At 40.4% G+C, this 25826-nt stretch overlaps 1 protein-coding gene across 2 annotated transcripts in view; it reads right to left on the reverse strand.

Annotated features, from left to right (window-relative positions):
* Window positions 1-526: 526 nt before the first annotated feature.
* The window catches only part of grm8b (glutamate receptor, metabotropic 8b), a 168906-nt gene continuing 143606 nt past the window's right edge, over window positions 527-25826 (reverse strand). Inside the window, exons 8-11 of one of the 2 annotated variants that reach the window (XM_081356280.1) lie at window positions 23271-23407; window positions 19390-20325; window positions 7695-7941; window positions 527-1085 (exon numbers count right to left, since the gene is read on the reverse strand). In XM_081356280.1, the coding sequence (XP_081212406.1) occupies window positions 1036-1085; window positions 7695-7941; window positions 19390-20325; window positions 23271-23407 (1370 nt within the window). In that variant the 3' untranslated portion in view covers window positions 527-1035. The remainder of the gene's footprint in view (window positions 1086-7694; window positions 7942-19389; window positions 20326-23270; window positions 23408-25826) is intronic. The other variant, XM_081356279.1, reaches the window with a different exon arrangement.

The following is a 25826-nucleotide window of genomic DNA, read 5'->3' on the forward strand; positions in this document are numbered from 1 at the left end:
CAATAAAAGCATAAAGTGACCAGGGACTATATAGCTAAAATAGTAATAAATACTGTGAAACACAAGTCTACTGAAGTTATACTACAGCTTTATGGGAGAATCAGTCCAAAAAAAGCACTGTTAGACGTGAGAACCAATGCTGTGTCTTTTACATTACGTCAGGACGTGCCGAATTTGAAAATGCGCATATGCAAACAAGATTTTAGAGGCACTTGTTTGATGTCTCTGATGTCAATGAAAAACTATTATAAAACAAAACAAGAATAATCAACAACATATTTCATTATTGGTTACTGACAGTGCGACAAAGAAATGAAGCACAATACGTTGCCTAAAATATTCATTTTGATAAAATATTAGTTGTTGGACATTACATTTAGCTTTTAAATTATTATTATATATATAAAAATGTATAATCACAGATAATCAACAGATTCATTGATTATCAAAATAATTGTTAGTTGAAGCCCTACTGTGAATTACGTATTACGTTTCATCCCCAAAAACATAAATGTCCAAACACCCACCACATTTCAAAAACATTCCTTTATTATAAATAAATTATTTGTATAAAAAGTTGAATTGGCATGCTTCCAACATGGCATTTGCACACTCACAACCCAAGGTTATAGACCAGAGTAGCCAATACAAGAGACAAACGCATTTTTCCAATGCAGGTCTGACACTGTGGGACAAGAATGAAAAAAATTTCACAACCACAAAATACTTACAATTAGAATAACATGTAACATGGTCGACTCCAATATTTGTTCTGTTTCTTTAAACTTTTGTATTTTTTTTCTTACCCCTCTTTGCCAGTGTCCCGTTTTATTGGCTGCCCACGTAAATAGCAGCTTTTGTCTCCATTTTTTGGATGTCCGCCTAGGCTTTCTTATAAAATATCCAAGAAAAAAAAAAAAAAAGTCCAAGAGTCCATCCTCTTGTCCACAAACAACACTGATGTCTCATGCTTGGGTTTCAGTCATTGGATCCTGTTCTGCCGGATCCATGCCAAACCATTTTCAGGATGTGCAGTCATATGGCATGATTGGTGTAGCTGACGTAGGTTGTTTTTGTGGACGGTGCTGAAAATGAAAATAGCCAGTTAAAGAAGACCGCTGTGTATCGGAAGACACAAATGTCACAGCAAGAGATGGGAGAATTGTAGAGTAAGTTGGGGAACTTATAGATTCTGAACGTAGCTCTGCAACCATCAGGATAAAATGCTCACTTTGTTTCATAGATTGAAAATGATTTTGCTGCTTCCTTTCATTTAAAAGTAAGAAGAAAAAATTTGAGAAAGTAATAACACTCTTTTGTAATGTCTTTATCTTGTGCCTTTTTTGCAGAAAAGGTTTGAGTTGTGAAAAGTCATTCAAAAAAGAATTCATGGCATGCTTCAAAATTCAATTAAAATCAAAACGAACCCTTAGTTTAGACATTCACTCAAACAGAAAATATGCACATAAAACTTCAGGCATCACTTAACCGTCATGAAACCCATTCGAGTTTCTCTTTTCAAAAGGTGAATTTTGGCCACTCAATGTCATGAAAGTGAATGAGAACTGGGACTGTCAGGCTCTAAAATGATCAAAAAGCACCAAAAAAAGCATAAAAATGGCCCATATGCAATATATTCCAAGTCTTTTGATAGCTTTATGACTGTCAGGGTTTTACAGAGGATGCAGACAAGATGGTAAGGTTAATAGTTTATTTTCAGGGAGTGTGGAGATGCAGACAGATGGTGAGTAACAGAAACACAGAATAACAGTGGATGCTTAGCTGGTTGGTAATGTCCTTGTCTTTCTTTCTCTTTGCAGATGATGTCGGGCTGAAGGCAGAACAGGATGGCAGGCAGGACGGATTGGAGAGGATGAAATGACAGGTAGGAATCCAGGTAAGTGTTCGGAAGTCTGTGGGTCATGTGAACATCGACGAGACCAGACAAGGAGTGAAGGGAGAGTGCTGAATATAAAGGGTGGTTAATGAGGGAGTGCAGGTGATGATGATTGGTGATTGGGTGAGTGAGTGCAGGTGTGCGCCATGGAGGATTCTGGGGAATGAAGTGCACACACAGATGAAGGCTGAAGAACGTGACCGTGACATTACTCCCCCCTCCCGTAAGGCGCGTCCCGCGCCGAAGAAGGCAGCATACGGGAGGGGGGGTGGGCACCCTGGAGTCCGTGACGGGAAGGTGGAGCAGGTTCAGGAGTACGGACTCCAGGATGGTGGCAGGACAGACAGAGGAGGTGATCAGGACGGTGCAGGCTGAGCAGGGAACCAAGGTGAAGCAGACTGATCAGGGGACCATGGTGATACAGGCTGAGCAGGGGACCATGGCGGTAAGGACCTTTCTGGTGGCCATGGCGGTGCGGACCCTTCGGGTGGCCATGGCGGAGAGGACTCTTCGGGTGGCCATGGCGGTGAGGACCCTTCGGGTGGCCATGGCGGAGAAGAACCTTCGGGTGGCCATGGCGGAGAAGACCCTTCGGGTGGCCACGGCGGTGAGGACCCTTCAGGTGGCCATGGCGGAGACGACTGATAGCCCCCCCCCCAAAATTCCTTTGGGGAAATATCAGGCTTTAACACTGGACTGGAAGAGGCAGGGGGCGAAAGCGGCTCTGGGCTGGACAGGACCAGTGATGAAGGCGGCTCTGGACTGGACAGGACCAGCGGCGAAGAGGACTCTGAGCTGGACAAGACCAGCGGCGAAGAGGGCTTGGAGCTGGACTGGTCCAGCGGCGAGGAGGGCTCTGAGCTGGACAGGACCAGCGGCGAGGAGGGCTCTGAGCTGGGCGGAACCAGCGGCGAAGAGGGCTCTGAGCTGGGCAGCGATGAGGGCTCTGAGCTGGGCAGCGATGAGGGCTCTGAGCTGGGCAGCGATGAGGGCTCTGAGCTGGGCAGCGATGAGGGCTCTGTGCTGGGCAGCGATGAGGGCTCTGTGCTGGGCAGCGATGAGGGCTCTGTGCTGGGCAGCGATGAGGGCTCTGTGCTGGGCAGCGATGAGGGCTCTGTGCTGGGCAGCGATGAGGGCTCTGTGCTGGGCAGCGATGAGGGCTCTGTGCTGGGCAGCGATGAGGGCTCTGTGCTGGGCAGCGATGAGGGCTCGGTGCTGGGCAGCGATGAGGGCTCGGTGCTGGGCAGCGATGAGGGCTCGGTGCTGGGCAGCGATGAGGGCTCGGTGCTGGGCAGCGATGAGGGCTCGGTGCTGGGCAGCGATGAGGGCTCGGTGCTGGGCAGCGATGAGGGCTCGGTGCTGGGCAGCGATGAGGGCTCTGTGCTGGGCAGCGATGAGGGCTCTGTGCTGGGCAGCGATGAGGGCTCTGTGCTGGGCAGGACCAGCTGTGAGGAGGGCGTTGAGCTGGACTGGACCAGCTGTGAGGAGGGCGTTGAGCTGGACTGGACCAGCTGTGAGGAGGGCGTTGAGCTGGACAGACCAGCTGTGAGGAGGGCGTTGAGCTGGACAGGACCCGCTGTGAGGAGGGCGTTGAGCTGGACAGGACCCGCGGTGAAGAGGGCGTTGAGCTGGACAGGACCCGCGGTGAAGAGGGCGTTGAGCTGGACAGGACCAGCTGTGAAGAGGGTGTTGAGCTGAATGGGACCAACAGTGAAGGCCCTGTGCAGGGCAGGACCAGCGGTGAAGGCTCGGTGCTGGGCAGGACCAGCGGTGAAGAGGGCTCTGTACTGGACGGAACCAGCGGTGAAGGGGGCTCAGTGCTGGACGGGACCAGCGGTGAAGAGGGCTCTGTGCTGGACGGGACCAGCGGTGAAGAGGGCTCTGTGCTGGACGGGACCAGCGGTGAAGAGGGCTCTGTGCTGGACGGGACCAGCGGTGAAGGCTCTGTGCTAGGCTCTGTGCTGGACGGGACCAGCGGTGAAAAGGGCTCTGTGCTGGACGGGACCAGCGGTGAAGAGGGCTCTGTGCTGGACGGGACCAGCGGTGAAAAGGGCTCTGTGCTGGACGGGACCAGCGGTGAAGAGGGCTCTGTGCTGGACGGGACCAGCGGCGAAGAAGGCTCTGTGCTGGACGGGACCAGCGATGAGGGCTTTGAGCTGGACGGGACCAGCGATGAGGGCTTTGAGCTGGACGGGACCAGCGATGAGGGCTTTGAGCTGGACGGGACCAGCGATGAGGGCTTTGAGCTGGACGGGACCAGCGATGAGGGCTTTGAGCTGGACGGGACCAGCGATGAGGGCTTTGAGCTGGACGGGACCAGCGATGAGGGCTTTGAGCTGGACGGGACCAGCGATGAGGGCTTTGAGCTGGACGGGACCAGCGATGAGGGCTTTGAGCTGGACGGGACCAGCGATGAAGAGGGATTTGAGCTGGACGGGACCAGCGATGAAGAGGGATTTGAGCTGGACGGAACCAGCGATGAGGGCTTTGTGCTGGACGGGACCAGCGATGAGGGCTTTGAAAACTCTGGCTCTGGCTCGGGGAGAACGACGCTCACTGGCTCTGGCGGGCAGGCGACTGGCTCTGGCTCTGGCGGGCAGGCGACTGGCTCTGGCGGGCAGGCGACTGGCTCTGGCTCTGGCGGGCAGGCGACTGGCTCTGGCTCTGGCGGGCAGGCGACTGGCTCTGGCTCTGGCTCTGGCGGGCAGGCGACTGGCTCTGGCTCTGGCGGGCAGGCGACTGGCTCTGGCGGGCAGGCGACTGGCTCTGGCTCTGGCGGGCAGGCGACGCTGACAGTCACAGGCGCGGCGGGCATGACGCTCATAGACTCAGGGGCGGCGGGCACGACGCCTACTGCCTTGGTCTCGGCAGCTCTGGCGTGAAGTGCGGGCTCGGCTGGACTGGCGTGAAGTGCAGGCTCGGCTGGACTGGCGTCAAATGCAGGCTCGCTAGTGCTGGTGACTGAATTCCGGATGATGATGGGTGGCGTGGTGAAGATGGCTGGAGATGGTGGTTGAGTGGCGATGTCCTCAACCTCACCTACGGTGAACCTTGAGCCACTCAACCACAACACATGATCTAGATACTGGGCAAATGAGCCTGGGATTGCCTCCGCTGGAGCTTGCTGGTACAGATGGTTATCCAGTCCGCCCCAAAATACTGTTTTTAGGACATCATCTGTCCAGCTTACCCCAACAGAAAGCTCCAGAAAGCCGGCGACATATTCCTCGATTGAGCAGCCATCTTGAAAACAATGAATCAGACGATCAGCTGGGGTTAGGGTGAAGTGAGCAACTTCCATGCTTCGTGTGGTCTGGTCTTCTGTCAGGGTTTTACAGAGGATGCAGACAAGATGGTAAGGTTAATAGTTTATTTTCAGGGAGTGTGGAGATGCAGACAGATGGTGAGTAACAGAAACACAGAATAACAGTGGATGCTTAGCTGGTTGGTAATGTCCTTGTCTTTCTTTCTCTTTGCAGATGATGTCGGGCTGAAGGCAGAACAGGATGGCAGGCAGGACGGATTGGAGAGGATGAAATGACAGGTAGGAATCCAGGTAAGTGTTCGGAAGTCTGTGGGTCATGTGAACATCGACGAGACCAGACAAGGAGTGAAGGGAGAGTGCTGAATATAAAGGGTGGTTAATGAGGGAGTGCAGGTGATGATGATTGGTGATTGGGTGAGTGAGTGCAGGTGTGCGCCATGGAGGATTCTGGGGAATGAAGTGCACACACAGATGAAGGCTGAAGAACGTGACCGTGACAATGACAAACAGACTGAAACTTTGAAGACAAATCATTCTTTTGGTTGGAATGATTCATTTATATTGATCCGGTCACAGCAGTTAAGTGTTTACTAAAGAGGAAGATTTTCAGTGAAAAACGACTTGAATTTCAGTCTTGTTGTGTCTATAGAGAATTTGAAATATACTATACTAGTCATAAGGACCTCTTTTATGGTGCTTTTGTAGCCTTTTGAAGCTTGAAATCTCAATCTTTGAAACTGCACAAAAAAGCACATTATTCAAAATTTCTCCTTTGTGTTAGAATGACATCAGGGTCATTTAGTAATGTCAGAATTTTCAACTATTTCTCAATAATAGCCAATAATCTCTTTAGGTTCAGTCACATTCAGGGTCATAACCACCATCTGTGCGAACGGTGCTTCATAGTTCATAGCTAATGTGACCTCACATTTACACTTCAAATATTGTCCTAATAATGGGCCCATATTGCTACTAAAACCTGTACAGTACTGACTCACAACAACACCTATTAGCATATTTGAATGTTGTTCACTAAAACGGACATAGTAAAACTGCAATGAGAAACACCAAAACGTGTTTGTCCTCTAAATGGTATTCTCTACATTCATTACATGGTACATTTGACTCTCATTATGAACTGGCCCAGTGTTAGAGCCCTTTCGCCGAGGGGTCATGGCACATTAGTGAGGGTCTGAACATTTGCATTAACTTTTACAGTGCTGTGGGCCCGTGTATGCTGCCCTCGCCCTGGTTAATGATCGGATCCTTCGTGTAAAAGGTAGCACCACACTGGCTGCTGAAGTACAGTCTGTTTCCATGAGCTTGCAGTCAGTAATTCAGATTTTATAAGAGATCTAGTGTTAGCGTCAGACAATGCAGGCAGCATAGCTAATGAATTAGCAATGATCCTCTAGTGAATGCATCCTTATCTGCTTCATTTCCTCATAATAAAAAGCTTCAGATGACAAGATAAATGCCAAAGAGAGTACCCAATGCGGACATTTTAGCAGCATTGAAGTTATCAGTTCATTAGAACAAAGATCATGCACAGCTTAGCCACCATTAAAGGAATAGTGACATTTCCGTAATATACTGTATTTACTTTGTTAAATATATGAATGTAATGTATGTGGGTCAATGACATTTAAGAGTATGCATGATAAAGAAAATTATTATTATACTAGTTTAAAAAAAAGAGGTTGGTTTTCTTTTTTTCAACAATAATTGTTAAGAGGACTTAAAAATGTCATGTGGTGCAACCACAAAGTAAAAAGTAATACAATATTTTCCTTACACATTGAATACATTTTTTATGCATACGTTATTTTCAAAAATATATTGAAATGTTGAATTATTAATTAATAAATATAAAAGTTTCTATATTTATGTGCACCACATGACATCCCAATCCCAATCAGGGAGAAATTATGAGTGAAAATTCAATAAATCATGAATGACGCAATCATGTAAATTCATTGGTTAAAATAATGAAAACTTGAAGAATATTATTAAAACTTAATTTACAGAAACTAGGAGTGTTGGGCCTTCAAACATTGTTGTCAAAAAGGTTGAGAACCACCAATTTAAGAGGAAATAAAATATGTCAAACTACTTAAGGTTTTCTTTTCAAGAAAAGAACCCTGTTTTTTAATTTTTTACTTTATGCCCCCCAAAAATATCAAAATAAATTTCAATACACAAACTAAAGACACACTGTAAAAAGTGATCAGTTGACTTAACTTAAAAGTGAGGAAACCCGTTGCCTTCAAATTAAGTAAATGAACTTCATGCGTAATTGAAAAAATTAAGTTATGTGGAATTTCAATTACGTGAAGTTTAATACTTATTTTTAAGGCAACAGGTTTCCTCACTTTTTTTTAAGTTAAGTCAACTGATCACTTTTTACAGTGCATGATTTACATTTTTAATGTATTTTTAAATAAATGAATAGATTAGCATCATGTCATTGATGTCCCATGTTCCACATTAACATTATAACAAAGTGTGCATGTTAGAGAAGACTGTACTCACTACTATTGTCCCCACTCTCACAGAGTTCGGTTTTCACCTCTCCATTGGGCCGTTCACTGGCCAGCTGGCTGAGCTTGTTTGTCATGGTGGCAGCGGTGACGATGGCCTTGAAGCTGCGCTTGCGTTTGGGCACGTTCTGCTCCGGGTGCAGGATAATGATGTAGACTTTGGGCATGTAAAGCATCCCCAGAGACACGGACGCACTCAGGCTCAGAGAGACGGTCAGTGTGGCTGTCTGAATGTACATCTAGAGTGAGAAAAGAAGAGGGTTATTTCAACGGTTACAGTACGGCAACAAAAGTGCGCCGCCCTATAGGCGACAATGTCTGATGAAACACAAAACCATATTTTCTTATTTTAATGTAAAAATAAAAAAAAATCCTAATCACTTAGGAAAATTCTTATTTACTTCTTTGAGTTTAAGACATTCATTAAATTCCGTACATTTTTTCGTTAATTTAGCCCCTTGTTTCTAGGACTGAACCAGGATCGTCCTTCGATGTAAGTCTATAAGACTTTTTGTCTTTTGTTTTATTGTCCATCAGATTAAAATTATATTTCAAATGGCACACCTCTCCTCAACAAGCCTCACAATTTGATGTATCATTCCGTAGCACTTGTGCGGGATGAGTTGCACACCAAATTTAGGTTAGGGATTTGTTCAGATGCTAATCTAGCTAGGTAGCTAACACAGAAAGCGATGAATTATTGCTGATATTGTTATATTAGTGGATTATTTAGTTAATGTAACCTCAGGATCAGGTATGACTCCATTTTGGCACACTTTTCACAATCCAGTCAAATCCCATCCAACATTGTTTTTAAATATCTAAGCAATTTCAATAATGCTAAAATTAACAAATTCACAAACCTCAAATGCAACCATACGCCCAGAGCAAGACAATTTAAAATGTAGATTTATCCTTGGCCATGTCTAAGAGTTTGATAAATGGCTAACTTCGCTAACAAATATATTACTACTTTCCTTACCTTGGGTGCGAGTGATCAGTAAGCTAACGAGCAGTAAATGATAACATATGCCTGCTGTGGGTGAAGCAGATGATAAAGCTCCTAACGTTTATATTAAGGTGCTGAGAATGAATGAGCCGAGGTTTTTAGGTCAGGAGTGGAGAATCTAGAACACCGCACGAAGGTGTAATTCCATACTACTCCTTAGTTGAGACTGAAATCAAATTAACTGTATTACTAAGTACTGACGTGGGCAAGGAGGTAAACACATCAGCAGAGGATTTCATGTACTGTCTCTCCAAGACAACAGAGCACTGCCATCCTGTCAAGGAAATGTGACTGTGTACAATATTCACTGAATCTCCTTTTGAATTGTAATTTTATTCAAGTCTAACCTTGTGACCCCAGTACCACTCTTTTGTGTAAGTCTCCATACTGCCGGTCTGGACAGTATAAGGAAGGCCTCTCGCTGAAAAATAAATGGGAGAAACTACCAACATACTGTAGCGGCTGTGGCAATGGAAGTACTGCATTTTAAATCAAAGAAGCAATCTTCTAGAATGGTAATGTATTTTAGCTGGACCCCCAGCTGGGAAAAATGGGCTAAACTGTTTGCTGGTCACTCAGCCTGGGCTGCGTTTCCAAAAAGCATTGTTAGGCAAATATGTTCGCAAGTTCAGTCGTTAGCAACATAGTTCAACGATTCAGCATGTCCTGAAACCATAGTTCAAATGAACATTTGCAAACTTGTGTGGGTGGTTCTACAGCTCTCGACCTGTGATTAGAAGCATAGTTTCTTGTTAAAATTACGTGGACATATACTGTAGATCTTGCTCTTGGGCAAAAGAAGCAAGATAACATGCAGGGCCCTATTTTAACGATCTGAAACACAAGTGTCAAAGCGCAAAGCGCAAGTAACTTTGTGGGCGGGTCTTGGCGCTGTTGCTATTTTCCCGGCGGGATAAATGACTCTTGCGCCAGGCGCAATTCTAAAATGGGTTGGTCTGAAGTAGCTTCATTATTCATAGGTGTGGTTTGGGCGTAACGTGAAATAAACCAATCAGAGCGTCATCTCACATTCCCTTTAAGAGCAGACACGCTTGTTCTAAAGCGGATTCCTATTATAACGGCGGATTTGCCAGGCGCGCGCCAGGAGCGGTTCACAGCCGAGGAGAGCAACGCTCTTGTCAGGGACGTTGGGGATGGAGAAACCCACCCAAATTAACTTCGGTTAAAAAGGCGTATGATAATTTGGGTAAATGTGTAAGCTAGATGTATGCTTTTATAATAAATTGTCTATCTATCTATCATCTATCTATCTATCTATCTATCTATCTATCTATCTATCTATCTATCTATCTATCTATCTATCTATCTATCTATCTATCTATCTATCTATCTATCTATCTATCTATCTATCTATCTATCTATCTATCTATCTATCTATCTATCTATCTATCTATCTATCTATCTATCTATCTATCTATCTATCTATCTATCTATCTATCGTAATAATGTATGATTTGCAAAAATGAAAACTGCTGCTTCTGTGTAGATGAGAGAATCAAAGTGTATGCGCGTTGTGCACACGCTACATTGATTATGGCCAAGCATGCGCCCTTAAAATAGCATATGAATAACATGCGCAACGCGCCACTGACTTTAAACTATTTTTTCCTGGTTAGTGGCGCAATTGTTTTCTAAACCTGCAAAATAGCATGAAGGAACGTTTGCGCCGGAACACGCCTCCTTTTTTGCGCTGAACCGGCCAGGGAGCGCAAGTTCATTCCCTAGTTTAGCGACGTGCTTCTGTGGAGGGAAAAGCGTGCTTTGCGCGGGTGCAAAATAGGAATGATACATGCGTCGGTGTACAAAGTCAATTGCGTTGGGTGCAAGATAGGGCCCGCAGTGTTATATATATACATACAAATTTAAATCCATATCTTTTAGCGTGTCAACAATCAGCGCTGTTTTTGAAGAGAGAGAATGTGCATAAGTGCATAAGGGACTCTGGAGAAACCGCCTCCCATGCTGGAGACTGTGGTTTGAATCCCGCTTGGAGTGGGTTGAGTAGGAACGGTTACTTTTTGGGCTGTGACCTGGATGGGAGTGAGATTTAGGGGGGTGTGTGTAACGGACGTAGGCTAGTAAGAGCTGTGCGTGTAAACCTCACTCACATGGCCTCAAAAGGCTGCGGTTTCTAGCGTCCTTGTTAGCGCACCCGCCTACCATGCCAGAGACAACGGTTCGAATCCCGCTCAGAACGGGTCGAGTAAGACATTACATTTGGTGCCGTGACCCGGATGGGAGTGAGGTTTAGAGGGGTGAGTGTAAGGGACTTAGGCCAGTAAGAGCTCTGCGTGTAAACCTCCTCTGGCCTCAAGAGGTGCTTTAGCATTCTTTTTAGCGCGCCCGCTTCCCACACCGGAGACCACGGATCAAATCCCACTCGGAGCGGTTTGTGTAGGACCTGTTACATTAGAATAGCACTAGTTAAAAAAGCACTTGATATTAGTTTACTCTTTGCTTACTTAGTGTATGCTACAGTAAAAAAAGAAAGAAAAGTGTACTCAATTTGCACAAACACAATTTTTCTCCAGAAGTTATGTGCGAGGTAACTCTTAACCCCCTCACATAAGTGCTTGTAAAATAAATAAAAGCGTCTGCTAAGTGAATTTTTTTGTAATGTATTTCAGATATATCCATTAGTAACAGGTGCAGAAATTCAAGCACAGAGCCATGCAATCTCCACAGACAAACATTAAAATCCAATGAATGTCGCTTTAAATTTATATCTTGAGCAAAATTAGCTCAAATACGTCAAGAATGCATCACATATCCCTATAGTGTATCCTGAAAATCACTTGTGTATGTGTTTGTATATTTTTTTGTGCCTATTGTAATTCACAGCGCCAGTCAGTAGCACCAAAACAGCAGGGGTAAAAAAAGAAAACACACTCTTAAAAAGCCATACGAAGAAGTAAACTCCATTTACCTAAAGATCTTTGGGGAGCTTAAGTGGTTTAAAAATCAATGCCACAGCATGCGACTGGTGAACGAATAAACACAACCAACTATATATAAACTGGAACTCATTCAATTTGTCTGTAAAACTCCGGATGACTCATCTAACTCTGATTACCCCCGGCAGGCATCCTTTCCTCATCTTTTCATCTGTTCCCCTCAATTCAAATGTACTGCAGTGCAAAGTGAGGGAACCGACAGAAACCAACGGATATAGTTCCTTCTTACACAAGCAATCCCAATACTAAATGTACAATCGGTCCCCATCAATGAGCAAATGCACAAGCATGCAGAAGAAATGAGACCGTTAATGCAGAAACGTGGAGACGCGAACAAGGTTCAGATTACGAGCCATGCATAGATGTATAGAAACTTGGAAGTTTTAATGAGCACAGAGTGAGGAGATGTGAGAGAGACACGCCTCAATAAAATACTCATATCTGTGTCCTCATATTGCAGTGGCTTATTGCAATAATCTTTTTAACATCAGTGAGGGCGAAAGAAATAAGCCTGTGAGAGATAAGGGAAACGGGAAATACGCTCGGCAGATTTCTTTCCATTTGGACTCAGTCTTTTGTCATGCGGAGGAATGAAAAAAACGGTCTGATTTGAGGGAAACAATTTCCTCTTTTACGTAACTTTTAATTTAATTCCACCCCGAGGGCCAGCTGTTTACCACGTTTGTTTTCATAGTGTTTGTTTCTCAAAATGAATGCTAGAGTGCTTTTATGTTAAAATTTGCGGTTTCGCTAATCCCTCGTGTATGTGGAGCCACATCACTGAGGAAAAATAGCCTATAACTCACTTATGCTAATCTAAACGAGATATGCTATCTAACAGATGATAATTAAACGTTAGAAAAGCTGAGAGGAAGATTTTTACATTTTGCACTATATATAGGCTAAAAAGCATGATAGTTTGCAGGCTCAATGAAAAAACTATATAATTAATTTTCTAGCCAGTAACATACTGTATGCAATCAGAGACACAAATGCTTGACCAACGCATTGGATAGATGTGACGCTAACAAACCTGAAACAAACCTGACTGTTGAGGAAGACAAGTTGCATTTTAGCACCCCTTGTGGCTAAGCTGAAAACGTAGTGCTTACATCTTGGATAATGAACTACGTTCCGACATATTTCTGAACTTGTGAAGTTGAGCTTGTATTGCTAGCAGATCTAATGTAAGATTTTTGACCACATTAGTGAAATGTCAGCGAAATTTTCATAGGCCAAGTCCATTTATTTATGAAGCATTACTCGCACAGAATTCACTTTTAAACCAAGCAGCTTTCTGTTGGCCAACTTTGCATGGGGAAATTCTTTCCTAAATGCATGGATTCCTTTGGTAATTACTGAATTTCGCCTGTAAAAAGTTGCTGAACAACAGTAAATGTGATCGCTCCTTAAGAGTGTCTGGTTTTGAAAAAGTTAGATGCTTAAAGCTACACTGTGTAGGATTTTCTCCCATCTAGCGGTGAAATTGTTTATGACTACCAACTGAATATTACTTTCTAGCCCCTCCCATTCCGAGGGCGTTTTAACTCCTACGGTGGCCGTATTATTTCAAATCTGCCAGCAGTCGCGAGTAATCTCCCCCTTGCATTCGTCACACGGTGCCACTGAGTGTAAAAACGCGAAAGGCGAAGCTTGAATTTCCAGGTATGTCCCTCTTTGGCTAATGTATTTTCAAGATGGAGCCGCAACATGGCTGCCGCCATTCGAGTGACTCGCTCGTATGTACTCTAAATGGCAGATTCTACACTTATGAGAATACTTGATTAGTTGGTAGAAGTAATTACACATTAATGAGCACATATCATTTTGAAAGAACAAAGTGTTTTTTGCTAAGAATCAACTTAAAAAATTACAGTGTAGCTTTAACCTGGTTTGCCATCACTAAGAAAGTAACTTTTAAACCAGACAGTTTTCTGTTGGTCAACATGGCAAATCAAAGTGAACTTGAATCAACTTGAACTTGTTGTGAAATCTGCATGGAGCAATCTTTCCTAATTGCTTGCATTTCTATTGAAATGACCGGATTTCGCCCATAAAAATGCCCTAAACAATGGCAAGCATGAGACCACCTTAACATTTGGGGTTTCATTTAAATTTGAAGTCTCTTAAAGAAACCATCTAAATGTTGATGGTGGGATGCGGTGTAGGCATGTGATGGTATCATATTTTCAAGCTTTTATCTCGAGGGGTAGAATTTTCTAAAACACATGCTGAGGTGAATATGGAGCTGCTTCCCCCATCATTTTCAATAGGTTGGCACAATGGATTACAAACCATTTAGTTGATTGGCAGGTATTTTGTCTACAAGGGAAACATTCCAAGGGATAATCTATCGTAATGAGCCTCAGGCACGTCACATGCCGGGAACATTGTAAGTGGGAAAACTCGATCAATGTCAATGTGCTTAAAATCCCCTTTGCTAATTACTATGTTGGTTCGCTCCATGAGCTAATTCTGTGTTGCATGCACAACTGGATTCGACACCATGTCAGGCTTTTCACAGGTGTGTTGCCTTCAAAATGTCACTGCTCAGCAGTAGAAGAGTGTAGCACACCATTGGTCTCAAAAATACAGGTTACTAAAAGTGAAATGTTGTACACATTACACACACAATCACAAAATGAAGGAATGCAAGGAAATTATTAAAATATGCAATGGATAACAAACAGTTAGCAGCCATTATCGCAAAAATCGCAAATTTACTCACTTTTATGAGAAAGTTCAGTAGCTGAGATGAAAAGGATTCTCGTTTAGGGCAGAGGTTTTCAAACTGGGGTATTTATTTGTACACACACACACACACGAACACACAAACCTATTAAATAATCTAACAATAATCATAGAAAAACAATTTGTAAAAATTGTGTTTTCTTGTTTTATGGGGACTTTCCATAGACATAATGATTTTTATATTGTACAAATTGTATATTCCATCCCCTTACACTAACCCTACCCCTAAACCTACCCATCACAGAAAACTTACTGCGTTTTTACATTTTCAACTTTGCAACATTGACACTGTTCTTGAACTGAAATAAAGCAACACCGAACTTAATTGACCTAAATAATGACACTATTGTCTTCTGTAGATCTTAAATTGAATTAGTTTCATAATCGATACATTTTCAACATCATCACATTTATTAATAATCTGTAATGTATGAACTTGAAGTGCTATATAAATAAATGTGACTTGACTTAATTTAATTATTTTTGGCTTTAGTACAGTAACAACATATAAAGTCAATTATTTCATTGTGAATAATATAACACTTTCTCACAGTATTAATGGGACTTTATACATATACTATGCACATATAGCCACCTTTAAATTTTAAGAGGGGGTCCCATTGCAAATGAGATCGTCATATTTGAGGGTCCTTGGTATAAAAAAAACACCCACACAATTTGGGTGCCAATGGTGCCAAAATGGGACATGACTGACACTACCCTACATGGCGAGCAGAAAGGTCTTCTGACCTTGCGGTAACAGCAAAAGTACCAAAACCAGTTAAACTTCAGAGACCATATTTCTAGAACTGCTAGGTCCTACAGATTTGCCTTTTCAACATCAATTGCCCAATGGGAATGTTGTATAAGACATCAAATTGACATCAAACATTGACGATCAAATATGCAAATCAAATTGACATCAAAAACTTGACATCCACACACTGATGTCCTATTCTCGACCAAAATAACGACACAAAAGTAATAAAATGCTGAAAAGATTGAAACTTCTTGAGTCTGCCGCCTTAAATAGCTCAGCTATTCTCACATACACAAACACTCACACATTCGTCATTTGCCGAAACCTGGGATCGAAGCGAAACCAGTCTAACTCTCTTATTTTAGCCATATGTGCAATCGACCCCAACGTGTCAATTTTATAACATTTAACTGGTACCTCTGTGAATGTGGTATTACAATTATATTGTAATTACATCAAATGTATTGTAATTATAATGGTATCACTATAAATAAAAAAAATATGGATACTACACAATACTTTATGTGTGGTTTCAGCAAAAATGCTGTTTGTCATTGGTAAATGTAATAATCACTCCACTGCTTCCATTTCAGCATGGGTATGTAAATAAAATTAGAAACCAGTCCGAAATTGTTATTATTTTTATTAAGTTAAAGTCCACCCACAGCAATTTTAGTTGGGCACATGCACAAATCTAGCGGCTACACACAGTTCAAATGGAGATGTGCCAAATGGATGAGTTTCGGCCTCAGTTATGAAAAAATGCTATTTAAACTAATCAGGCTGACAAAGAATTCATATGCAATAAATATCAATCAAACACACAAATCATTGATGTCAATGTGATGTCCATATGATATCAATTTGAGATCTAAACCATGACACCAATTTGATGTAAATTGAATTTCCAATTTCAATGTGGGACTGAAAACACCTAATTACCACTGGAAGACATTGCCTTCCAAACTGACCTTGATATGCTATGCAGCATCTTGATCAAGTCTTGACTAACTTTTGACGTCAAATTGATATCAAGTTGTCCGTTGGGTTAGGAGAATCAGGCCCTTGCTATCAGAGCATGCTACACAACTCCTTGTCCAACCTCTTGTTCTATCCAGACTGGACTGTTGTAATGCTCTATTGGCAGGTACTGTCAAACCTCTGCAACTGATCCAGAATACTGAAACAAGAGTGGTCTTTAACAAGCCTCTCCTCATTAATTTGCACTGGTTGCTAATTGGCACTCGCATCAAATTCAAGGCACTGATGTTTGCCTACAGAACAACCACTGGCTCTGCACCCCTATACCAAAACTCACTACTCAGACCTATGAGCCCTCCAGAAGCTTGCGTTCTGCAAGTGAACAGCATCTTGTGGTCCCATCACAGAGGCAGGACATCCCTATCACGGGACTTTACCTTGACTGTTCCCCGCTGGTGGAATGAGCTGCCAAACTCAACCCGAGCTATTTTCAAGAAACGGCTGAAGACGCATCTTTTTAGTCAACACTTGGCCAATTAATACTAACACTTACTATTCTATATATTGTTAGGGTTAGGGTTAGGGTTAGGGTTATTACAGTCTGCTCCGATCCATCTTCCACGCCATATACATTTAAATATGCTCCTTCCCTAAAAAGAGCTTATTTATCATAGAGACAATTCCTTCCGATCTCATCCTGAATACAGGAACTTCAAACAATCTTATCACCTTTACATTTGACTGTTCTTATTTGAAAGAATATCGAAGATGTGGGAACAGAAGTTTATCCCTTTCATTGTTATCCTCAATTTACATTTAAGACAGAACTTCATTTACATTACGAGTAAATGATAAAACTGTAACAAGATAAAAGGTTTAAGATTTGGATGTTCTGGGTTCGTTCTGACGCCGGTGAACCCAAGGTGCTTCGTGTGCTTTGCCACGGCTATGCTGGAATAAACTTCATGTTCGAGATGTTTGACGTCCACATCATTTTTTCTTACAATATCTATAAAAAAAAAATTTAAAATTAAAAATAAACCAGAATCAAGTATTCCAGAGTGCCTGCCGCCAGAGCAAAAAAATATATAAATACATAAAGAAACCATCTATGCTAACAGAAAGCAGTTAGGTCATCAAGTTCAACTCCATCTATAACTGTTATATCTTGAGAAAATCGTGTTGTCAAGCTCTTGGAGATGAATTCTTAATGAGCATTGCTTTCAATTTTCAGTTTTTGCACAAATTGTCCTTTAACATAACACTTGACATCAATGTCTGACAGCAAATCTCAGCAACACATGCCACAGACTTTAGACGCTGTGTTTTTAATCCTGGCTTCTCTCGGCAGCACTAATGAGCACTGGACAGAAATACACCCCGGTGCATGAAAGAACAGAGGGTACAGCCTACAGTCTGCAGTCCACCACTGAAGTCATCAACATTACGAGACCCACATTGGCCCGGACCGACAGAGGCTGCACGCTCTATTTATGGCCCATTAACAGCAGCACTATTCCTCCAGGTCATGTTTGATCATCTCCATATATCTGATAATGAGCATCTCTTAGATGAGAAATTGTTTTTGATGCAAAAACCTAAAAGACTAACAAGGACTGTATACTGATAGAGCTGCCGATGAGGAGATGACATATAGATGATCCTCAGCTGTTCACTTCATCATGTTGCCACAATAACGAGAGATTTATGTAAAGATAGATAATGACAGTAATAACTATAATAATATATATGTATATAGATGTTTGTGCAACGATTGAGGGATGATTCATGTTAAGTTGTAATATAACCTACTGTAATTAACAGAACTGAAAATATGGCTGAAAACAACAAAATACTATTACCTAACACTAAAGCATATAACAATTCCATACACACATTATGTAAACATAATTGATCACAATTAGGGTGATGATATCAAAAAAAGATGATTAAAAGGCCACACAGAGACTCAAATTAGTGAATCGCCTTTTAAATCTGTAAAATAATAATAATAATAATAAAATACTTATAAGAGAGAATTTGACTTAAAACTGTATGAGGACAGTTCATTATAATATAATATAATATAATATAACATTTTATAATTATTTTGTTCAGTCTAATAACAAATAAAATATGATATAATATATAATTGCATTATTAAATTATTTGAACATATATTATATATATATATATATATATATATATATATATATATATATATATATATATATATATATATATATATTATTTATAATATAATAATATATCAATAATATAAATTATTTGAATTGATAATATATTTTATAATATATCTTTTTTCAGTCTAATAAAAATTTAAATATGATATAATATATAATTGTATTAAATTATTTGAACAATAATATAAATAATATATATATATATATAATATAATTATTTATAATATAATAATATATCAATAATATAAATTATTTGAATTGATAATATATTTTATATATTATCAATTCAATATATATTATTATTATTGTCATTAATATTATATTATTTAATTTTTTTGTTTAATATAAATAATATAATTTGTACTGCATGCACAAACATTGCAACTTAAGAAACAATGATGTAGCATTTCGTCACTGCTTCTTTCAAACTAATGAAAAATGTAGGAAAGTTTGCATCATTATGTTTTATTTTAATTACTTTTTTGAAAGAAATACTTTGATTCAGCAAGGATGAATTCAATTGATCAAAAGTGACAGGAAAGACATTTATAATGTTGCGAAAGAATTCTTTTTCAAATAAAAGCTGTTCTTTTGAAAATTGTATTCACCAAAGAATCCTGAAAAAAGTTTTCACAAAAATATTAAGCAGCCCAACCATTTTCAACAATAATAAGAAATGTTTCTTGAGCAGCAAATCATCATATCAGAATGATTTCTGAAGGATCATGTGACACAAAATCACAGAAATAAATTACATTTTGAAATATAATATAATGTAACATTTTAAATTGTAATATCACAATCTTTTTTTCAAAACATTAAAAAAATCTTACCGACCCTAAACTTTTGAACAATGTTATATACAGTATTCTGGTAACCAAGATGAGAAATGCAATGGGGAAAGACGATCTCACCATGGCCTCCTTTTTCGAGTCTTCACCTCATAATTGTACATAATTTGTAATACATTTATAAACCCGCACTTAATTAGCACTTCATCATAGACTCACCCTCTCAGCAGACTGTGCAGTCCCAAAGAAGATGGGTATGAAGGCCAGCCAGATGATGCAGGTGGTGTACATGGTAAATCCAATGGGCTTGGCCTCATTGAAGGTCTCCGGCACTCCCCTGGTTTTGATAGCGTAAACAGTGCACGTGACCATCAAAAGGATGCTATAGCCCAGCGAGCAGATGAGCGACAGGTCCGAGATGTCACACTTGAGCACGCCTCGGGAGTTTTCAGGGTTCTGCGTGCGTTGCTCGCCGTAATCCACAACGGTGTGCGGCGGGTCCGCCACGAACCACACAAACACCCCCATTAACTGAACCGAGATGAGGCTGAAGGTGATGACTAGCTGGGAAGCGGGGCTTATGAACCGCGGCGCCGCGACCGAGCATTTCCCCTGCTCGAAGATCCGATGGATGCGGTTGGTCTTGGTGAGCAAGGCGGCGTAGCTGAAACACATGCCGAGACCCAGGAAGATCCTGCGGAAGGAGCAGACGGCCACTCCGGGCGCAGCTATCATGGGGAACGTGATGACGTAGCAAAGGAAAATTCCCGTTAGCAGCACGTAACTCATTTCCCTGCCAGATGCACGCACGATCGGCGTGTCGTTGTAGCGTACGAAGGTCACCACGACAAAGGTGGTGGCGAGGATTCCCAAGATGGCGATGAAGACGGGCACCACGGCCCACGGCGAGTGCCACTCCAGCTTAATGATGGGGATGGGCTGGCAGCCAGTGCGGTTTCTATCTGGCCGTTGCTCGTACGGGCAAAGCTGGCATGTGAACTCGCTAGCCTGGAAATGGTAGCCCTCGCAGCGCTCGCAGTGCCAGCAGCAAGGAACCCCCTTCACAACTTTCTTCCGCTCGCCGGTCTGGCAGGGCAGGCTGCACACAGACACGGGCACCACTGCATCCCCGCTCGCCCACTGCATGGCATTCATCTGAAGAGAAACATCGCAGTTATTCCCGTAACTTTCAAAAAGCATTTAAACAGGAACTATTATGCCCGTTTTACAAAGTCTTGATTTTGTTTTTAGGGTCTACTAGAATTGGTTTTGAAGCTCGAATGTTCCAAAAAATCGTGGTGTGTCAGGAAGTTCATGGAAGAAAACTCAAGACTACAATCGAGGCGTTTCAAGGAGTTCAGAAACAGTGATGTAGAGAATATCTCCCTTTGGAGTACCTTTTTCATGCTAAAACAGCAACATTACACACTCAAGAAAGTTGAAAATATAAAACGTTAAAATAGGTCCTCATTATTTTGTTATTAACCCTTTAACAGGCAAGAGTGGAAAATTATCAGCAAATAAAACATTCAGGCCTGGTTTCACAGACAGGGTTTAGGTTAAACCAGGATTTGGTCTTAGTCCTTAAAGGGGTCATATAATGGTACATGCACTTTTACAAGTTGATTGTACTGAAATGTGTGTTGGCAGTGCCTGTACACAACCATCATAAAATGATAAAAATCCATCCAGTGTTTTTTTTTAATCTTCTTATATGTTTTCCCCCATCTCAAATCAAGCCATTCGATTTTGTGATGTCACAAAATCGACACCCCTCCCACAGTTGTTGATTGACAGCAGCGTTTCAACACAGACCCGCCCTCGCTCGTGAGCGAGCTGTCAATCATAGTCCGCGCGGTCATTGTTGATACGCTGGAGCACTGTCTATGAGCAGAATGGCATCTAAGCGATTGTGATGTTCTGTTCTTGGGTGTAATAAGGAACACAGCAGTCATTTTGATGTTCCTAAATCCGAACCGCTGAAGACGCAGTGGCTGAGTTTGTTTTCGAAGGGAATATTCCCCACGATTAACGTCAATGCTTTCATGTTTGCGCGAATCATTTCACCAGACTGCTTTATAAACGAGGGTCAGTAAAAAGCTGGTTTTGCTAAGAAGCTGTTCCTGAAAAAAGGATCGGTACCAACTATTTGTGTTCCTGCTGCACCTCCAGAAGAAAAAGTGAGTGTAACGTTTTATTAACCTTTATATTAATATTTATATTAATCTTTGCAAATCGTTAGCACGCTTCATGATGAATGCGGCTGTTTACACTCAGGGTACATTACGGCATGTTTTCTATGTACGATGTTCTCAATATAATTTATAATCCCACGTTTATAATGAACAACGCGTTATGGTTATTGTGTTAACAAATGGTGTACGCACAGAACAAAGGGGCGGGGTGAGCAAAGCTCATTATCATTTAAAGACACATGCACTTAAACTGCGTGCTGAAATCAGCTGTTTTTGACCAGGTAAAATTAGTGTTTTCTTACAATACTTATGAGAATTTTTAATTAAAGTATATTACAAAATTTTAATTTAGACCCTAAAGAATAATATTAGCTTGTACAAAAATGGCATTATATGACCCCTTTAATTAGGACATTTAAGTAGCTTTTATAAACATGCCTTTAAAAAAAAAAAAAAAAAAAAAAAAAAAAACCTTACTGATGTGCATCTTGAGACTCACTCAACCTCAAGGGTGGGCAAATTTTGCCATTGAGCTCCAATGTTCATATAATCTATATAATGCATATAATCCATATAATCCCTAATCAAGTATATAATGTAATTTATGACAAAACATTTAATTTTCAAGTAATCCTGGTTTGAACTTTGTTTTTTTGGTTTTGCATGAACAACATATCACTTAATTTTATTTTTCAGCATCTTACGAAGATGTTCACAATTAATATTAGCAGCTGTTTTGCTTTTCTTTTTTTTTACAAAAAAAAGTAAGATTAATATATAACTGCTTCCTGCAAAAGGTCAGAATGTTCAGCCCCACGGGTGTACGTATTGGTTTTAGGTCAGACTGACAAAGGTCAGACTGACAAAACGAGCACAGAAAATTAGAACCAAGACATATGACTCACAAACTCAAAACAGACTCAACTATGATAATGATAACAGTATTGGGTGAAAAATTCTTTCTCATGCCTCCTACAAGAGACTAAAGAGTTTGCATCTTGTGGTGCATTTTTGCTGTTTAAAGGTTAATAACTTGTATGGGAAATAAAAATAAACAAATAAATAAAATACATATTTAACAAAGGAATATATTATTAAATTAACATTAGAGATACTAAAAAGATAAAGATGGAAAATTTGACTAAATTAATCAACAGTAGCTATAATGGCCTGTTAAAATAAAACAAAACAGAACATAAGTCGACACCTACAGTTAATTTTACATCTATAAAATTCAAATATTTACAATATAATATAATATAATTAATTCAGTACGTATAAATGTTTTTGAAAGAATTATGCATTTCTTTGATCAAAAATACAGTAATATTGTGAAAAATATTACAATTTAAAGATAACTGTTTTAAATTCTAATGTATTTTAAAATTAAATTTATTTTTGTGATGACAAAACTGAATTTTCAACAGCCATTGTCACATGATCCTTCAGTGTCACATGATCCTTCAGTTGTGCTGCTTCATATTTCTGTGAAAACCATGATAAACTTTTTTCAGGATTCTTTGATGAATAGAAAGTTCAAAAGAACAGAGATTTGTGTAACATCTTTTGTCTTCACTGTCACTTTTGATCAATTTAATACATCTTTGCTGAATAAAATTAATAATTTCTTTCTTTTTAGAAAAAAATCATACTGACCACAACCTTTAGAACGGTAGTGTAAATCAGCATCTATGTATAAACACATTCACAGTTAACTTTACATCTACGCAACAAAAATTACTTCTGAATTAGGGGTGTTAATTCAACACCACTAATTGTACAGTGTAATTGCCATAATCATAATGACAGTCATCTGCACCATAATCATCATTATCAAAGTAAATAACTATCGGCAGCCTCTAAAATGTAAGCACACTTTAAAATGAATGCAGATGAACTTCTTACATTTAAATGCAGCTGATCCGTCCAGTGGCCAATGATTCTGTACTCAGCCGACTTGTTTGTTATCTGATACTGATAGATGTCATAGCGTCCAGGGGCATCTCCATTTTCATTAAACACAACAAGGGTCTTGGCACTTCCTGTCCAAAAAGATAAAACAAAATTATGATTGTCATAACACTTCTCTATCATGTGCAATGCTGAATCAGACGCCCTCATCTCCCGTGGCCAAGATGAATCAGTAAACACATTAGACATTACTTGAGACATAAAAACATCAGGGTTTCTGCATAAACAAAGTATGCATAATGCTCCAGTTCCATTCAACCAACAAAGTGAATAAATTACAATCAATAATAAGCTAAAAAATGAAATCAGGGTCATATTCTGAACAAAACAATTTACTAAACTGCTAACAAAGCATGAGTGGATCTTCGTCGTTTGTTGTCTGTTATTATACAAAATCGTTCCATCATTATAAAGCCCTGGTGAGGTTTCTCGGGCCTACAGGAGTCGTCTCAGATGAGCAATTTCAGCAGTATACAGAGCAGCTCGTGAGGAGGGAGAGTTTGTATCAAATGAGCATCTCTCGAGATGGGGAATCATGCATTATTAAAACACCTGCATACAGTCAGCTGTGGAGTGGGCCTGGAGGATTCACCGGGAAATGCTGTTTGCTGCTACTATATGACACACCTCGAGCAACAAAATAATCAGATTACCCAGAGTCTCACGCACTGCTCACACATGATCTTTTAAGATGCAGGAGAACTGCGTGCCAAACGAGCCAGTTAATTGACAAGGTTAGAGCTGACAAATAAAGTGATATGACTGATAAAATCTAATTATCCCTAAATACTGTAGGTGACCTTATTGGGGACTGTGGCATGATGATGGTCAATTTTGATCTAGTTCATTGTATTGGTGTGACAAAAACTGTACATTTGTATTGCCAAAGAGAAAAATTGTGTAACCTGAATAATTGTATATGGGTATTTTTGTTTTTCAACACAAAAACCTGCATCCTGTTTACAAAACACAACTAAACAAAACAAAGCAAAGCAAAACAAAACAATACTGTAAAAAAATTAGTGAAATTTAAAAAAAAAAAAAAAAAAAACTGGTGCGTCATTCACACAAATACTAAACACCATCATGGTAACAGAGATGACACCAGTGCTTAATTTGTAAAGTGTGAGGTCCCGGAGCGCAGAGGGGGGGGTGGATCCGGCGACTCAAAACGGGGGTTGGAGGTAACGAAAAAAAGAAAAAAAAAATGACACTGCCTATAGCTTCTGGGGCAGCTCCAGAGAATTTTTAACGCATGTGCTGAGGGGGTGCTATATCATTGACGGGGTGCTAGATCATGCGCAAAACTTGGCCACTAAATATTTAATATTCAATTATTTTAATGATCACAATTAAAGTTTTAATTTTATTAAATTGAACAAGCGCAACATTCAGCATTCAATCAAATATTCTAAAAGATGTATAGGCTATTATTAATAATAATGTTATTTCAACATAATATCTCGTTATTTCGACATAATATGTGTGCGTGCAACAAGCAAGATGTGCATTTGTTAATCCGGTGACGCGTGTATTAATTTTCATTAATAAACTAGTGTTTTCTGACAGTGTCAGCTACAAAGATGAAGTTGACGATCGCCATATATGAACGCGCGTTACGCGCCTGTAGAGAGAAATGCACATAATGGATTAACATAGGCTAATCAGAGAGTAGCCTTTTTCTTTTCGTTTTGAATTATTTCGTTTAAAGACATTTTAAGCTTTGTGTATTTGATGTATTTCTCATGTCTGTGTGAGGCATACACTGAGTTTCGTTAAGTTAGGATGAGATGCGCTCCAGTTATAGTGCAATGACCGCGCGGGCGCCTCCATGATTATTTTCTGTTATATTTACTTCTTAAATCCAGGCAATTGGTTGATGAAAAATTTATTAAAATTAAGATACAATTTATACAAAACGAAATTCACTTTAAAGAAACGCTTTCTACAAAACAAAACATAATGAAGTGGTCAACATCATGTCTGACCCACTCGTCTCATATTGCGCATCCTATCTTACTCGTGCTGTTCACTTTTCATATATCAACATAGATGAAAAAAAAAACATTATAATATTTTTTACAAATATGAAACTAAATGCGCTTATTTAATGGCTACAACAGTATAGTAGGCCTACATACTCTCTATTTGTACAAATTGCTGCACATTCATTTAATTCTGAATTTTGCACTCACAAGTTGAAAGGCATTTGTTCAAATCAAATTCACGGATAATTGTGCGTACATTTATTAATCATTATGATACTAAAATCATAACAAAGTAGGCTATGCTATGTACAAAAAATCAGATGAGCCCAGAATATGAACGCAATTACACGTTAAGCATTTCTATGGGATCAAATTCCCGCCAAATATATAGCGGTCGCGTATAAAAAAATAATAAGCGTGAATCAAAAATTTAAAAACACATGTAAAAATATATTGCACAAACTGAAAAAAAGAATGCAAAATGATCAGAATAGCAAACAAC

The sequence above is a fragment of the Scardinius erythrophthalmus genome (assembly GCF_964197995.2).
Source record: "Scardinius erythrophthalmus genome assembly, chromosome: 24".
Lineage (NCBI taxonomy): Eukaryota > Metazoa > Chordata > Actinopteri > Cypriniformes > Leuciscidae > Scardinius > Scardinius erythrophthalmus.